The sequence below is a fragment of the Tursiops truncatus genome, chromosome 11 (genome assembly GCF_011762595.2).
Source record: "Tursiops truncatus isolate mTurTru1 chromosome 11, mTurTru1.mat.Y, whole genome shotgun sequence".
NCBI classification, from domain to species: domain Eukaryota; kingdom Metazoa; phylum Chordata; class Mammalia; order Artiodactyla; family Delphinidae; genus Tursiops; species Tursiops truncatus.
The window spans coordinates 95,066,724-95,085,511 of NC_047044.1; the positions used below are offsets into that span (position 1 = coordinate 95,066,724).

The following is an 18,788-nucleotide window of genomic DNA, read 5'->3' on the forward strand; positions in this document are numbered from 1 at the left end:
CTGCTCTAAGTACCTTTAAAAAATACAGAATCTGGGGGTCAAGACAACTGACCCTACCCCAAAAAGCAGGTAGGACATATCAAATGTAGAGAAAATGTGATGCCACTAGCTAAATAATTCTAATTAATTTTATAAATGCTGGCATTCAAGCTCTGCATGTTTGAGTACATTCTCTTTACCTTTTCTGTAGATAGAAAAAAATGGCTCAGAAGAAAATACTTCATGAAAGTGATAAAAAGATAAAATACCCTTAAAGGACTCATCCACTTATCCACTCATTCTTTTATTCATTCAAAAACATTGAGCATCTATTTTAAGATACTCTGAGCCTTGGGATAAAGTCCTAGCCCCACTTAAACAGTTTTGAGGAGGATGATGGGGGAAAGTGCATGTTAAGTATTTGATAAAGATTGGCACATAGTAAGTGGTTAATAATTGTTAGTGGCTATCAATTACTCTTAGTTTACAATGGTGGGTTGGGGTAGGCTGACGGCACATGTGGTAGCTGTTGATTCTTCATCTTTTTTTTCTCAACTCCCAAGCAAACTTGATTTATTTGATAACTGATGCATAAGGTCTCAGTATTAGAAGCAAGAAGACATATTTCTATTTTGCTAACATGAAAACTTTATGAATTTTTTTCTATTATCCAAATATGAAATGTTATTATCTAACCAAAATTACATTTTCTTCCCCCATAAGATAGCAATCTATACTGAAATAGTTTAAAAGAAAACTGTATAGAAGAAAACTGGGGAAATGTATCATTTAGGTCGTTATTAATGAATCCAGCCATAAAAAGTTACAGCAGTCTCCCAGCAACAGACTAATGTAAAAAAGGGGAGAGTGTAAGCAAAGTATCTTTGTGATGTCCTTTAAATGTCAAGTCCCTGCCCACTTTGGTTTTCTCCTTTGTTTTGTTTTTGCGGTTCGCGGGCCTCTCACCGTTGTGGCCTCTCCCGTTGTGGAGCACAGGCTCCGGACACACAGGCTCAGCGACCATGGCTCACGGGCCCAGCCGCTCCACAGCATGTGGGATCTTCCTGGACCGGGGCACGAACCCATGTCCCCTGCATCAGCAGGCAGACTCTAAGCCACTGCGCCACCGGGGAAGCCCCCTGTCCACTTTGAAAAAGAGTAATAAACTTTTTAACAGTGGCTCCAGGTTAAAGACATTTATATCAGTCTGTTCTAACCTCCTTTTGGCAATCGAGAGCAGGTGACCTAACTACAATGATATCTAGAAATTTCTCTACTTGTCAAGGAGAGAATTTACCAGCAGACTTAATTTAGCAGTATCAAGACAACCAGTCTGACCAACTGCAAAAGAGTTTAGTTTAAAAACTAAATCAGCCAGGATAGCTAGATCTAACTAGTTCTAAAGCAGAAGCTGTTTTCATTATATCACAAGAATTCCCTCCAAAGCCCTAGCAGCATGACAGCTGGAAGACTCCTTTCAACAAGAATATACTCTAATGGTTAGGTTAGACCTATAATCCTAAATACTGGAAAGCCCCTGAATTTTGTTACTTGCCTTGAAGGAAGAATTTAGAGATTTGAGCTCCTCATCATTCCTTTGCTTTAAGTTCCCCAATGCCTTCAGAAGGCCATTCAGTATCAGGTTTCCAAATCCCTCATACTCTTTAAAAAAAGTTGCCTGTGGCAGTACCTAACAGATTCCAAGGCTTTATGTTCAAAAAGACCATGATTCCAAGTGAATAAAAGTAATTACTTAATTACCAGTTTCACCACTGTGTACCATGGGTTAGGAGATTCCCACTCTGAAATAAAAAAGGTAGTATTAATTGATTTCTGCCCTATCTATGCCAAGTAACCATGTCTCTGAGCATCTATTTTTGGCAATATGCTCTCTGGAATTAATTTCTGTCACGGGGAAGGTTATTTGATTTGTAAGCAATTAAAAATATCTCTAGTTAACTTGAGCAAGAAACAACCTATAATCTCATCAAAGTGCCATACCAAAAATGATTAAATTCCAAACTTTCTCCTTCCATCCTTGAGTCAAAAATTTCATCAGTTCAAACGTGCTCTCCATTTATTTTAATTTTATTAAGAAAATTCCTAAACAGAAAATAAAAATACTATAATGAATCCAATGTACCATCACCTACTTTCAACCTTGTTGAGAGTCACAGTAGTCTAGCGCATCCCTGTCCTCTTGAACCCTTTCTTTTCCCTAAAGGTAACCACACTTGGAAAATTATGATTTATCCTTCTATTAACTATTTTTTAAACCAGCAAAAGTTACAGTCACATACCCATCCTCCCCTTAGAAAATAGTATACGCCCTTTTTCCTAACAATAATTTCACTTAACAATGTTGTATTTTATGAAGTAGGTTTTCAGCATGTATCTCAAAATAAGGACTCTTGGGCACATACATTTTCTTAACTGGGACACAAGAAGCACTAATCAAAAAATAAGAAAAAATAAACCATACTTAATTAAATTTAAAAACTTTCACTGACCAGAAGATGCCATTAACAGAGTAAAAAAGGCAAGCCACAGAGTGAGAGAAGATATTCACAGTACATGTATCCGGTAAGAGACTTTTCCCCAGAATATAATACAAGACTACAAAACAAAAAGAGACACACACCAATTAAAAATGAGTACAGGGGCTTCCCTGGTGGTGCAGTGGTTGAGAGTCCACCTGCCGATGCAGGGGACACGGGTTCGTGCCCCGGTCTGAGAAGATTCCACATGCCACGGAACGGCTGGGCCTGTGAGCCATGGCCGCTGAGCCTGCGCGTCCAGAGCCTGTGCTCCGTGACGGGAGAGGCCACAACAGTGAGAGGCCCGCGTACCGAAAAAAAAAAAAAAAAAAAAAAAAGAGTACAGAGAGGATTCCGGGAAGATGGAGGAGTAGGGAGCATCAGGACTCTGTCTCGCCACCTAAACAACAAATGCATTGTCAATCTGTTGAAGGATAATGAAGGAAAATACTGGCATGGTAAGTGCAGTTAATTTTCATCGATTTCAGCTCTAGAAAAGTAGCAACTACCCATCCCCCATTCTTTAGCAATACTGCACTTGGTTCTGGAGCAGCTGACATGCCTTGCAGGAACCAGGGTGGTCTATTAGGACGCTGCCCTCCAAATATCCGGCATCTCTGCTCTGATGGCTGGATGCAGCTTCTGATCAGAGGTGCAGACAAAGAGGCCAGTAGCCAGTTTTGTTGTACCACTCCTCCCACTTTTACAAGCCCCTCCCCTTCCAGCTGAAGTCACTTCCAGGGGACTTATTTATTTCTTCAAATATCCTCTTTGCCCCTTTGTCCCTTGTAATTTTTCCCCTCAGAAGCCATACACTAAACACTAGGACATTCAACTGCAAATATGGGGAAAATTAAAAAGTGACTGCAAGTGCCTAGGCAAAGGTTCAGAAAAGACCTTAGAAGACATTAAGATTGCACCTTAGGCTGATCTGAGGTACAGAGACAGCCTATGACAATCAAAACAACAAAAACAGTAAACAAAAACCAGCAAACCCTGGGGAAGGGGGAGACTGATTTCCAGAGTTTCCAGATTAGATTCAAATGTACAGAATTCAACAAAAACTCACAAGGCATAGAGAAAAACCAAGAAAGTATGGCCACTAAAAGGAATGAAATAAATCAACAGATACCATTCCTGAAGTCCTAATTAATGGCAGAGAGATTAGACAAAGACATTAAAAGAAACTACCTTAAACATGCTCAAAGAACTAAAGAAAGATGTGAAGAAAGTCAAAGAAACAATGTGTGAACAAAATGTTAATACCAGTAGACAGAAAACATAAAAAAGAAACCAATAAGTAATTCTGGAGCTGAAAGGTACAATAACAGAAATGAGAATTCACTTAGAGAGATTCAAAGCAGATATGAGCAGACAGAAGAATCAGTGAACTTACACATTGTGGGAGTCCCAGGAAGGTTGGGGCGGGGGGGAGGAGTTGTGCAGAGATAATATTTGATGAAATAGTGACTGAACACCTCCCAAATTTGATGAAAGACATGAATATAAACATGTAAGAAGCTCAACAGTCTCCACCTTATGAACTCAAACAGACACATGTTGATACACTATACTTAAACTTTCAAAACCCAGGACAAAGAGAGAATTTTGAGAAAAGCAAGACAGAAGCAAATCATCACATTCTATGGATCCTCAATAAAATTATCAGCAGATTTCTCATCAGAAACTTTGGAGGCCAGAAGACAGGGGTCTAATACGTTCACAGTGCTAAAAGAAAAACTGCCAACCGAAACTCCTACATCCAGCAAAACTCTAATTCAAAAAAGAGGTAGAAACTACCACTGGCATTTTTCACAGAACTAGAACAAAATATTTCACAATTTGTATGGAAACACAAAAGACCCCAAATAGCCAAAGCAACCTTGAGAAAGAAAAATGGACCTGGAGGAATCAGGCTTCCTGACTTCAGACTATACTACAAAGCTACAGTCATCAAGACAGTATGGTACTGGCACAAAACCAGAAATATAGATCAATGGAACAGGATAGAAAGCCCAGAGATAAACCCACGCACATATGGTCGCCTTATCTTTGATAAAGGAGGCAAGAATATATAGTGGAGAAAAGACAGCCTCTTCAATAAGTGGTGCTGGGAAAACTGGACAGCTACATGTAAAAGTATGAAATTAGAACACTCCCTAACACCATACACAAAAATAAACTCAAAATAGATTAAAGACCTAAATGTAAGGCCAGACACTATCAAACACTTAGAGGAAAACATAGGCAGAACACTCTATGACATAAATCACAGCAAGATCCTTTTTGACCCACCTCCTAGAGAAATGGAAATAAAAACAAAAATAAACAAATGGGACCTAATGAAACTTCAAAGCTTTTGCACAGCAAAGGAAACCATAAACAAGACGAAAAGACAACCCTCAGAATGGGAGAAAATATTTGCAAATGAAGCAACTGACAAAGGATTAATCTCCAAAATTTACAAGCAGCTCATGCAGCTCAATATCAGAAAAACAAACAACCCAATCCAAAAGTGAGCAGAAGACCTAAATAGACATTTCTCCAAAGAAGACATACAGATTGCCAACAAACACATGAAAGAATGTTCAACATCATTAATCATTACAGAAATGCAAATTAAAACTACAATGAGATATCATCTCACACCGGTCAGAATGGCCATCATCAAAAAACCTACAAACAATAAATGCTGGAGAGGGTGTGGAGAAAAGGGATCCCTCTTGCACTGCTGGTGGGAATGTGAATTGGTACAGCCACTATGGAGAACAGTATGGAGGTTCCTTAAAAAACTAAAAATAGAACTACCATACGACCCAGCAATCCCACTACTGGCCATATACCCTGAGAAAACCATAATTCAAAAAGAGACATGGGGCTTCCCTGGTGGTGCAGTGGTTGAGAGTCCGCCTGCCGATGCAGGGGACACGGGTTCATGCCCCAGTCTGGGAAAGTCCCACATGCCGCGGAGCAGCTAGGCCCGTGAGCCATGGCCACTAGGCTTGCGTGCCCGGAGCCTGTGTTCTGTAACGGGAGAGGCCACAACAGTGAGAGGCCTGCGTACCCAAAAAAAAAAAAAAAAAAAGAGACATGTACCAAAATGTTCATTGCAGCTCTATTTACAATAGCCAGGACATGGAAGCAACCTAAGTGTCCATCAACAGATGAATGGATAAAGAAGATGTGGCACATATATACAATGGAATATTACTCAGCCATAAAAAGAAACGAAATTGAGTTATTTGTAGTGAGGTGGAGGGACCTAGAGTCTGTCATACAGAGTGAAGTAAGTCAGAAAGAGAAAAACAAATAACGTATGCTAACACATATATATGGAATCTAAGAAAAAACAAAGGTCATGAAGAACCTAGGGGCAAGACGGGAATAAAGACACAGACCTACTAGAGAATGGACTTGAGGATATGGGGAGGGGGAAGGGTAAGCTGTGACAAAGTGAGAGAGTGGCATGGACATATATACACTACCAAACGTAAAATAGATAGCTAGTGGGAAGCAGCCGCATAGCACAGGGAGAGCATAGCATAGGGAGATCAACTCGGTGCTTTGTGACCACCTAGAGGGGTGGGATAGGATGGTGGGAGGGAGGGAGACACAAGAGGGAAGAGATATGGGAACATACGTATGTGTATAACTGATCCACTTTGTTATAAAGCAGAAACCAACACACCATTGTAAAGCAATTATACTCCAATAAAGAGGTTAAAAAAAAAAAAAGAGGGAGAATTTAAGACATTCACAGAAAAGCAAAAGTTGAGGGAGTTCGTGAACCTGTAAGGTGAAATGAAAGGACATCTACCAGTAACTCAAATTCGTATGGAAAAATAAATATCTCAATAAAGGTAAATAAATGGGCAATTAGAAAAGCTAACATTACTGTAACAATAGTTTGTAACTGTACTTCAGAATTTAGAGATCAATATAATTCAAGAAAAAATAAACAATCATTAGTATAAAAGCTAGTATTGCTATAACTTTCGTTTGTAACTCCAACTCTTGTTTTCTATATAACTTAAGAGACTGGTGCATTTAAAAGGATTATCATTTTATATTTTTGGCCACAAAATGAATAAAGGTGTAATTTTGTGACATCAACAAATGAAAGGGGTGGAGACAGAGTGGTAAAGGAGCAGAGTGTTTGCATGTTACTGAAGTTTGGCTGGTATAAATTCAAATTAGAGTAGTATAACCTAAGGATGTTAAATGTAATCCCCATGGTAAACGCAAAAAGCAAATGAAATATACACAAAGGAAATAAAAGGAATGTAAAGATTTCTACAAAAATGTCAACCAAACACAAAAGAAGACACTAATACAGGAGACATCAATAAAATCGGCAAAACTTTATCTAGATGGACTAAGAAAACGAGGGAAGACTCAAGTTACTAAACTCAGAAATCAAAGGGGGAACATTACTACCGATTCTACAGAAATAAAAAATGTTATAGGAGAATGCAGCAGTCCCCTTATCCACAGTTACCACAGTTAACTGTGGTCCAGAAATATTAAGGTGTACTGAAATATATGAGCAAAGACAAAGAAACAGCAATGAGCACAAATGACATTGAGCTTTCATAGTGAACATACTGACCCAAGGCAAACAATACAGACTAATAAGAGACAAGGTTGGACAAATGGTCTATCTGCAGCATTTACAGCAGAGTTAACAATACGTGAGAAGAGGAATTTTATTCTAATTTATCCACTTAATTCTTCAAGAGTCTGTTTCCTCACCTGTAAAATGATAATATTACCTTCCTTACAAGATGGTATGAGATTTAAATAATTCAAAATATGCGAAATGTAAAAAAAAAACCTAGAAACTCCTGGATTTATGGGACATGCATCAATGAAAAGTCTTTAAAATAAGATTAGATTTAATGTTATAGGGAAGTAGAGAGTTTCTGAAGGTTTTATCATGTTAAGATGATAAAAGTAGTGTTTAATGAATGAGAAAGGGCTAGAAAGGAAAGACTTTTGAAAAAGACTTAGAGGGCTGCTGCAGCATTAAAATTTGGGGCCCTAAGATCCTGACCCAGGACAGTAAGAAGTAGAAGTCAGAATAGCTGTGGCTTGGGGGGAAAAAAGCAACAGAATTTTGTGGCATAAATGGCTCTTAAGGATGCATTAGGTCAAAAGAGACAGAGACAGAAAAGCTGAAATAAGCCCATGAGTGAAATTACCTTAAAAGCAGATCTGTACTCTGCATTATTAATTCTCACAATAACCACCTCTCCCTAATAGAAAGGACCAATTTAACTGTAACAAATCCTTTTACAGAGCTTAAAGATTCCTGCAAGTCAGTCCTAAAGAATTTCTACACATTTCCAAAATATCTTCCCCTAGTAATCTGAAAACAATATGAACTACTGAAAATATTAAAAATACTTATCACCAATTAAGTCAAATCATTTGGACACTTTTATCCAGAAAGAAAAGCTGTATTTAACACCACACATATAAAGCATCTTATAAAGAAAAAAGAAAATGAGAATTACACATGGATTTTGATCAATTTACTAAAAGGACCCTGATGGGGTACAAATTCCCCCATAGAGGCACCTTATAAACAAGGCATTTTAAAAATAGAAAACGATGGAAGAAAACTAGTAGGTTATCTTTAATTTCCCTCCCAACTATTTCCTAAATAATACAATAAGGGATTTAACAAATACCGGTGTTGCCATTTCTTCCATAAAATATACTAGATTTTTAGACTAGATGATACTTAGTAATAATAAGGCTATTAACAAATCCTTTGCCCTAATTATTCCTAAAATACGCAGAGTCACCAAATTCTAAGTAAAAATGCAAAGAAGTTACTTAACTGTAGACTTACCCAGGTTTCCTTGCTCGACTGTTAGCACCACCTCATCCATCACCACAGCCCTAAAGTCCAGTTCCTCCTCACAACATTTGGCCTTTAATGCTCGTAAGATCTCTTTTTGGGGATAGTCTTCCCTGATTCGACGATCTGTCAAAAACCACAACTTGGCGGCCACAGAGCTACACATCTTGCTCTGCCTGTTCTTCCTTTTCTGGGATTACTTCCTCCTGAATACAGGCTCCTTCTAGCTGGAAGAGAAGATATACATACAAAGTAAATCGAGAAACTACTCAATTTTTTGCTTTCACACAAATCACACCATGATTATATACTAGCTATGAAAAACAGGAACTATACCCTGTCTTCTCCGTCACTACAAACTCGAACAAATTATGTATATTCATGTATCTATAGCTATTGTTCAATTATCTTCCTTTATTTCATATATGTATAGTTTCTTATAAACATTTATAGGTATGCTTAAAAATCAGATGGTAGCACATATTACTAGATGAGCATCAACAATGATGTCATTCACATAGCAACTTTAGTCAAAATAAGTAATTTGAGAATGTGGGGGGAAAAATTTGAATAACTGCCAAAGTTATTTAAATAAATGCCAAAGTTCATTCACTAAAATTTGTTTTTCAGTCAGGAGACAGCATGCTCTTACTCACTGTTTTTATTCTATTTTTAAACAGAATTTTTCTTAAACAAACATAGCTTGTTTACTAGAATGTCACCAAGAGTTCTGCTTCTCAGGGTCTATATCATGAGCAAGACAACTGAAAGTCATTTTCATGAGAAGAAGAAAAAAGTTACAAGTTTTACTAACAAGCATAATAGGTGATTTCTAATATTATCCCAGATGACATGGCAAACCTAACACAGAAGGACAGGACAAGGGCAAGGAATAGAGGAAGCAACGGCCATACAGATGGACGGCTTCCAGCATCACAGCAGCCGGAACTGGTCCCTTATGCACCGTTCACGTGCTTTCCACAGTCTCAGCCAGAAGGGCCTGCTCCACAGATGCGCACAGTAAGAGCAGAACATCATGGGACAGAGACACTACCACACACACACACACGCACACACACACCACCCCCTCCCTCAAGACCCTGACCTGTCCTGCCTACCACACTCACCCACCTGCCTGCGGACCCACAGTCTCAAAGGCATCAGGGGACTGGAGCTCAATTCACACATGAGAAACATGGGATGTGGCCTTCCAGGCGAATGGAAAGGGTCTCACTCAGAAGAAAAAGCTCCACAAGTCACACCAGAGCATCTAATGTAGAGATGTCCAGTTTCCCTTGACAGGGGAACTATAAAAATGCCCTTAAAATGTTTACAATTGGGTAGGTTTTGAAGCAACCTGTCATTGACCTCCAATACTCCGAAGCCACGTCTGTGCCTCCCCTGACACTTAGTTCTTGACCACTGTCTGTTCTATGATTGACTTCACTGCATGAAATTGCACTGCATTACTAGGGCAGTTGTGGACCCAGTAGAAATCAGGGTGGGATGTTATAGCCACTGGCAACTGGGAAGCAGTTATGGCATGTCAGCTTTCAGGAAAATGCCCAGGCCCAAACCGTAACACAACATGGTGTTTTCAGTGATTCTATAACCAGACAATAAAAACACTCCAGGACTGCAATCTCACAGTCATGCAGCAACTCCTAAGAGATGATGCCAATGGGCATATCCATCTTGTCTGGCTTCATGGCCACAGCCCTGATATCCTCATGTAAAGTTTGGGTGTTTCTACACTGGTGTGCAACCAACAACTAACAACAGACTCATATCAGGCTCCCCATCGCCTTTCATTTTCTTTTTAATGAAAACGCTCAAAATCCTCATGAACCTAGGGTTCTAAGAAAGAAAATGATTCCCCTCTCTGTCTGGAAGACATGAAGCAAAGGTAGAGAGCATCATTGGCCGCAACTGGACCACATTCTTTCAGGGGGGATGCCCACAGCCCCTAATCTGGAACTGGAGGAATGCTCTCGCCTTACAGAAGAAGTGGTACCATGGGAGCTGTCACCTTGTCCTGAACTGAGGTATCTTCAGTTTGATCACGTAGAATACATTTTCTTTATCACTTTCAAAAGATTTTTGCATTATGCCCTGGTTTTCCTGTAAAAATTTGTACAGGTATGCGACACTGTATTCCAACTCAGTCTTCCTGTACAAGTAAATGACATCACCAGTTTCTAAAAGACAAAGTGTGCTTAACATCCCTCAGCTGACTGGTGTTGGTATCTTCAAGTAACACCTGTCTAGATTTTTTTATCTACTATAATTTTAGTCATCTCCAGAGACCAGTTTATTGCCAGGGAGTGAAAGGGCACAACCTCTTCTCTGCCCGGTGGTCCCCCCCAGTTTCCATGGGAGGATGAGCGGCTGACCATCCTTGGTGCCCAGGGATACTGCTGTAGTGACTGTTCGCCTTTTTCAGACTGTTCCGTTGGGATTCACATTTAACAATACCCAGGAAACAGGTAAAGACGCCAGCCACAAAGCTGAGGCTCTGCATCTCCAACAGCCCTCCTGGCCTGAAAGGCCACCAATGCATTCCTATAGGCCAGGCAGAGACCAATAGGTTGGTATCTCCTCCCTGACTATGATTTTAAAACATCTACTTTTCTCTTTTTTTTCCCCATCCGTTAATATCAAGGAAAAAGACAAAACAAAAAAGCTGATAAAAAGTCAAAAGCGTTAACAGTAAACCTACACAGCCTAGGAGCACAAAGTATGCCAATAAAAGGTCAGTACTGACGTTCATATCATATCCACTGTTTTAAAAGACAGGAGGGGGCTTCCCTGGCGGCGCAGTGGTTGAGAGTCCTCCTGCCGATGCAGGGGACACGGGTTCGTGTCCCGGTCCGGGAAGATCCCACATGCCACAGAGCAGCTGGACCCATGAGCCATGGCCACTGAGTCTGCGCGTCCAGAGCCTGTGCTCCGCAACGGGAGAGGCCACAACAGGGAGAGGCCCGCATACCGCAAAATAAATAAATAAATATATAAAAGACAGGAGGGACTTCCCTGGTGGTCCAGTGGTTGGGACTCTGTGCTTCCACTGCAGGAGGCATGCGTTTGACCCCTGGTCGGGGAACTAAGATCCCGCAAGCCACATAGCAATCAATCAATGACAGGAAAGAGTCCCCTGTAAAGTAAAATGGTTCCCCTTTTCTCCCCTGACATTTAAAGTAGTAGGTTTGGCTACCCAATAACATATCTGTAGGGAAAGAGTTTATTCTCCAACAGTGTAAGATCAATAGGGCATTTGCAAACGTCCACATATACATAGGAGTTGATTTTTCCTCTTAAAATATAAAAAAAAAAATCAGATCTACTAATTCTCTATTTTTTTATTTCTCCAGAAGTACCAAATAATATAAACATCAGATAATAAATAAATGCTAAACTAGCCTTTTTGAAATAAAGAGAAATCTATAAAATTTTATTTTATATTAGAGATAGTTTTCCCGTGAAAACTTCTGGATAAGCACACCAATTTTTATGACTGTCATCTTCAAATACTCCAGGCAAGGCTAATTAAATGAGAATCATAAACAAGGTGATTTCTTGTAAGGCCCCCTTCCCAGTGGTAATTATTCTGGTAAAGAAAAAGCAAAATCACAATCTACCATCTGACGATATTAAGGGCATCTCTTACTGCTAGAAAAATTCTTTATTCCAGATAAGATATACCAAATGAACTTAGAATCAAAAGACTGAAAAAGAAAATATGTTGGAGGAGAGAATATATACATACTTAAATATAAAAACTAGAATTTACTCAATTTGGCAATAACTACAGCTGTACTTTCAATGACGTCGTTCTCTCCTGGATGAGGATTAGGTTTGCACAGAAAATAACAAATGTGTGAACGGGCACTCTTTCACTATTATTTCCTGTAACTGTTTTCTCCTGACGGCTTTCCCCCTGTACATAATCCCCAGGGCTTCATTCTTAAACCCTTCTTTCCTTTCTCTAGAAAAGTCATTCTCAGTCCAGTTTCAACTACTATCATTGACCTACTAAATATATTTTTCCAACCAGGAGTTCAACTGAATTTCAGATCTTGTTTCAATATGCCTAAACGGGCATCCTTAACTAAATGCCACCCACTATTGCCTCAGTTAAGCAAGTAAAGTACTGCAGTACATATTTATTGAAAAAGATTCCACGAATCAGTGGACTTGCACAGTTCCAACCCACACTGTTCAAGGGTCAACTCTGTGTGTGTGTGTGATAATATATATACAGATGATAAATATATATATATATATAAAAATATACACACACACATATAATAAATAGATGCCACAGCAGAAGCATAATGTTTAAAGATGTTGAATGACATGCTTATCAAACTCCAAATACTGGGCTATTTTAAAACTAAAAGTTGAATGAACACTATTTCAAATTAAACCTCGGTATTAACAGTAACCATTTTACAGATTAAGAAATGAAGGTTAAGAGAGTTAAGAAATGCACCTAAAAAAAATTTTTTTTAACTAAGTAATACTAAGTAGCATAGCTTATATTTCCAGAGATTTTCTAAATCCCAACAGTCTCCCTCCAAATCATACCACATGCCTATGTTGACTTTAATTGTACCTTTTAACACCTACTTTGTTATGCTTAAGGTTTTAAACCAAGGATCTGTTTATCAAGGCTTTTCTCTCAATCTCAATAAGTTCTAATGCTTCCCCGCCTCCCCAAAAAATCCAAAACACAACAAAACACAATCTGGGATACATATGAAATTTTACCCTCTTTCCTCTCCTTGTCTTATCCAGTGTCTCTTTCGGAGGTGGATCTGAATTACTGTAGGAAATGAGAATGAATGGGAGTAAGAGGCAGAGGGACAAAAGCATTAAGAAGATGAGAGAAAGGTAGGAACACCCCATTGTGTGTGTGTGGGGGGGGTGTACTTATTAAAGGGGTACAGAACATGAATGATAAAATGAAAATCTCAGAAGTCTCAGAGACAACCGATTAATAGTGTTAAACCTGTTACCCTATCATCCACTAAAACACGTCCCTTTGAAACTTCGGTAGTTCCTCCACAGGCTCATCCTTTAGCTAAGACGCCACTTTAAAAATATCACTGTCTGGGTGCCATTTTCCTTAGCACATTAACTTGAAGTTAGACTGTAAGGCTGTGAAAGCAGGAGCAGGTTAGGTATTAATCAAAGTTGACTTTACAGTGACAGAAATGGATGACAGTCCCCTACTTATTCTTGAAAGAGTATACCTCAAAAACAGAGCAAATATCTGATTTTCCAAACTTTACATGACACATTCACTCATACTCTCCTTACAGCTCTATCATAATACCTTTTCTTAAAAAAACGATATACAAGATTTTGCATGAAAAATGAGAGGATAACCATTTTCCTATACATACTCAATATGGTCCCTTGTACTCTTTTTCTACTATATCTAAAGATATCGAAGGGAATTTGCATAAAATCCCTTTTGAGTAATTATATGTACCAATTACTGTGTTAGGCAGTTTACTTGTATCTTCTCACTTAATCCTCACAGTCATCCCTGTGACACATTATTGTCCTCACTGGGCAGGTGAGGCTGCACTAGCAGAGAGGTCATTTGTCTAACTTAGAAAGTGGTAGAAGAGCCCAGAGTCCCTTCAAATTCCACACACTCTATGGCAGAGACTGCCACCTGCCTACCAATATCCACTTTCCACTTACTCCTCTGTAATAACAGATCTGATATTTACCTGAGCACAGTGCCATATGACTAAGAGGCTGCATTTGTATTGCGTAGGCCTTTCTGCAACTAGATATGGTCGCAGAGTGCTCAGCCAAAGTACTGCACTCCAACTTCCAGGAAGCATGCTAAAGAGATGTACTCTTCCTCCGCCCCTCCTCCATTCTGCTACCTGGAATGTGGGTGTCATGGCTACACCTCCAACAACCACCTGGAAAGAGGACAAGAGTCGACCCTAGGAAAAGTGCAGCTAAGTGTTAGAAGAACTTGAATCCCTGACAACTGCACAGTACTGTGGCCTTAAACTGCTTACTATCTCTTTTTCATGAGGAAGAAATAAACTTCCAACTCCATGATATTTTGGGATTCTTTATTATAGCCAAAAAAGATAAACTACTAAATACACAAAACTAAGCATTCAACTGCATAATACATTCAATTAATATTTGAGTGCCTACTACGCACTCTCCCTAAAGATACCATGGTTAACAAAAGAGACAAACCCCCAGCCCCGATAGAACTAAAAATGATCTGATGATAAAATGTCATGAATAAGAAAAAATGCTCAACATCACTAAGCACTGAAACACAAAACTACCTCACAGGATGGTTACAATAAAAAAAACAAAAAAAAACCCCCCAAAAAACAGAAAATAACAAGTGTTGGGGAAGATGTGGAGAAACTGGAAGTCCTGCCAACTGCCGGTGGGAATGTTAAATGGTGCAGCAGCTGCCAAAAACACTACGGAAGTTCCTCAAAAAATTAAAAATGGAATCACCATACAATCCAGCAATTCCACTTTTAGGTATATACCCAAAAGAACTGAAAGCTAAGTCACAAAGAGGTATCTGTACACGTATGTTCAGAGCAGCATTGTTCACAATAACTAAAAGGTGGACGCAACCCACGTGTACATTTGACAGATGAATAATAAGCAAAATGCATGTATCAGAATCTAATGCCTTAAAAAGGCATTAGATTCTCATACATGCTTACAACATGAATGAACCTTGACGACATTATGCCCCACAATCTAAAGTACTCAAATTCACAGAAAGTAGAATGATGGTCCTTAATGGCTGGGGCATTTAAAGATTAGGGAGTTACTGTTTTATGGGTATAGGGTTTCGGTTATGCAGGACGAAAGGGTCTGGAGATGGCCATGGTGATGGCTGCACAATATGAATGTACTTAATACCACTAATCTGTTAAGACGGAAATATTGTGTGTTATTTTACAATAAAAAGAAAACTGGCTTCCCTGGTGGCACAGTGGTTGGGAGTCCGCCTGCCGATGCAGGGGACACGGGTTCGTGCCCCGGTCTGGGAGGATCCCACATGCCGCGGAGCGGCTTGGCCCGTGCGCCATGGCCGCTGAGCCTGTGCGTCCGGAGCCTGTGCTCCGCAACGGGAGGGGCCACAGCAGTGAGAGGCCCGCGTACCGTAAAAAAAAAAAAAAAAAAAAAAAAAAAAAAAAAAAAAAGAAAACTGGAAAAGGAAAAAAACTGTCATGAGCAAATTAACATGCAAATGTTTACACATTCCCAACTAAAGGGTCCAAAAAATATGTTACCTTTAAATAACCTGTAGCTTTGTTACTAAAATTCCTAAAATAGTCTGTGGTATAAACAAAACCTAAGTTTTCTCTGGAATCCAAATAACATTTCTAATGATTTCACTTAACAGAGAAATGTTACATCAAAGTATCTCTGGAATGTGGCACAAAATTTAAAAAATGTTCCTGAGATGCAATGCACAGTACAGCTCAAAGTTCATCACACTTAACATGTTAAATGTCAGGCCTTCCTTCGAAATTTTCTTTCTGGACACTATGCTGTAAAAAGGGCTGGGAAGCTGTTAACACATTCAAGAAGGCTTTGCAGATATGGCTAACTACATCACATGTCAAAGGAATAAGCTAACAACTGAGAACTCCAAAGCATCAGGGAAGAATTCCAAGTTTGTTGTATTTGGGCAAACCTGCATGAATTTTCAAGATGTAGTTTTCTGATAAAGCATCAAAGTCTGAAATACTGCCAAATACAGGACAGCAGAGCAGTAAGACAGAACCGGTCTGATCTTTTATAGCAAATCCATGCTCTATCTTGGAGACCTTATTTCTATATTTCTAAGAAAATGAAGCTAAGAGTTAGTATCAGAAGTGGTTAAAAGAGAGAGAGATGGAGAGAGGGAAACAAAAAGGGACTGTTAAGGAACTGAATAGAGCAAAAACATTTAAGAGGTAGGTTTGGATTATTTTTTTTTTTTATCACAACTTGGTGGTGTGCTGCCACTTTTGAAAGAAAGGTAGTAAAAAATAATAATAATAAACTTGGCATATAAACATTTACACAAATTTGTTCTGCTAATTCATCAATTCACAATCCAGTAGACTCCTCCAGACATTGCTGGGAGAAGTGATTGACAGGGGAAAGGACCAAACAGTAAAGTTTCCAAGTAATGAAAGACGATTTACCCAACATCTGTACCTAATCTGCCCCCCACCCCCGCCCTCCATTCAACCTCTCTTGAAACAAGAGGACCAATGAAATTAGACAGTAAACTCTATGAGGGCAGAATCCCCATCTGTTGTGTTCTATACTATTATCCCCAATGGGCAGCATAGAACCTCAAAAGGACATGGTTACGGGTTAGGAGTTACTTTAAAGGACTTTGTTATGCTGAATGACAAAGGAGTATCAAAAAACCAGAGCTATTTTCAAAATTAAACATCAGGCAAATTGTACAACATAATATCTAAACGTAGCTGTTTAAAATTTTATTTTTTCAGTTTCGCATAAAAAACAACCAACCCAAAGCTATTGCTACTTTCTATCATCACTATACAACCTTTGTTAACAATTAAAGTGGGGCCTGGGGTTGGGGCAATAAGGAGAGGGAAAAAGATACATAAGCAGATGGGTTCCGTGCAGACCAGGCTCTAAGGGAGTAGATCTGGCTAGCTCTGTGACTTTTGTCCTCCAAGCCAATTTTGAAAGGGAAAAAACATTGGAAAAGAAAACATTGAAAATGACACCATGGCATCAGTTATCATGAAGCCAGAAAATCAGTCCTTTTCTGCAAACCAAACATTTACACAGATACATATGGCACATAAATCTAAAATATATTATGTACAGATATTTTTGGAGGTACTATATTATTTCTTCACAACACTTAATATGACAAGCAGGAAAATTCCCAAGTAATGCAGGACAATTTACCCAACACCTGTACCTAATCTCCCCGATTCAACCTCTCTTGAAACAACTGCACATGCCAGTACAGCTAACATCTAAAAATACTACTTTCTTCATTGTTCTTATCACTACCTACCCACCCCTCAATAGCGTAACTATAACAATTCTAAAGGCTCTTTTCTCAAATGCTTATGACTTAATCCCACTTGCAGAGAATATTCTTTGTAAGCTAATCAGCCATAAAATCTCTCTACAAATCCACCCCCAAAAAAGAGTTGTCAGCAAGCAACATACAATAACTCACCCTCCTTACTTTATGTTTGGTTTTCTCACTCTTCATGGCCTGTTTGTGGGTACAGAAGTTCTTCCTCCACCCATTTTCTGTGTTTAGGTCTCTATGCCTGCTCCCCAGAAGAAGATGATAAAAGCTATGTCCCAAAGTGTGGAACAACTCACTCTACTCTGTCCATTCCCCTAATCTATTCCAGTATTCACAGTGCTCGGTCTTTTAGCTCATTGGGAGGGGAGAGGATCTGAGAGATTGATCAGTCGAGTGAATTACCCCAGTAGCAAACCCCATGTGAATACAAATTGGGGAAAGAAAGGACTGGGAGATAATTTAAAAGGTATGTTTCATCCTGTGCCCCAACAATATAATACATGAAGTTTGGTTGGTGTTTAGAGAAAAACAGAATGTTCATTTTAGAACTTTCTTCACAGTATGGCTAAGAAGTGGTAGAAGATTTACAAGATATTGCTGGTATTTCCCTCAGGTGAGGAAGAGGGGACTGAATGAGAAGGGAAAAGAAAAAAAGGGTAATTTCTTCTTGTCACTCTCCCCTGCACCCCCAGATGTTATCATATTCAATAGGAAACATGAAAAAAAATTAAAGCTATCCAACTAGAACTAAGATAAGTGGAATTTTAGCTCATAGCCAAAAGTCTGAAGGTTAGATATACAGCTCCTTACCCCCTACAGGGAGAAAGGCAGGAAGAGAAAAGGGGCTCTTCACTGAGTAGAGGGCTGAATGTGACTCAATTTGCTGCTCCCCTTCTTGGCTCTGTTTTCAGGATCACACAGACTGCCTCCCTGCCTGACAAGCAGACTCCAGCACCTGGCGGGGGTAAGAGAAGACAAGAGAGAAAACAAGGGAGACGGAGAAAGAGAAAAACATCAACAGCCATGTTGCCAAACTAACAACTAAGTCTATGACATGAAGGAAGGAAACTAATACCTAACCAAGATAGACTGGAATAAACAAAAGATTACGTCAAAACAAAATAGGCCTCCTCCCCTTTGACACACTAACTAAATCCAGTAACCATTATAAAAGAAATCTAACTATATTACGACTATATTAGAGCTTTCCATTCCAGAAGTTACGGTGACTCTCCATGACTAAAATTTCAGAGTGTTTTATTTCAAGTGACTATGTTAAAGTATTTGGACAGTCAATTGTTAAAGAAATCGT

The 18,788-nt window shown here is 39.2% G+C and overlaps 1 protein-coding gene across 11 annotated transcripts in view; it reads right to left on the reverse strand.

The window, feature by feature from the left end:
- The window catches only part of RIMKLB (ribosomal modification protein rimK like family member B), a 127,734-nt gene that overhangs the window by 24,040 nt on the left and 84,906 nt on the right, over positions 1-18,788 (reverse strand). For 5 of the 11 annotated variants that reach the window (XM_073789067.1, XM_073789062.1, XM_073789065.1 and 2 more), the window contains exons 1-2: positions 8,374-8,509; positions 2,621-2,916 (exon numbers count right to left, since the gene is read on the reverse strand). In XM_073789067.1, coding sequence (XP_073645168.1) covers positions 2,621-2,897 — 277 coding nt within the window. In that variant the 5' untranslated portion in view covers positions 2,898-2,916; positions 8,374-8,509. Of the gene's footprint in view, positions 1-1,980; positions 2,593-2,620; positions 2,917-8,373; positions 8,610-18,286; positions 18,432-18,788 lie in introns of those variants that run through there. The other 6 variants (XM_033867046.2, XM_073789066.1, XM_033867044.2 and 3 more) reach the window with 4 other exon arrangements.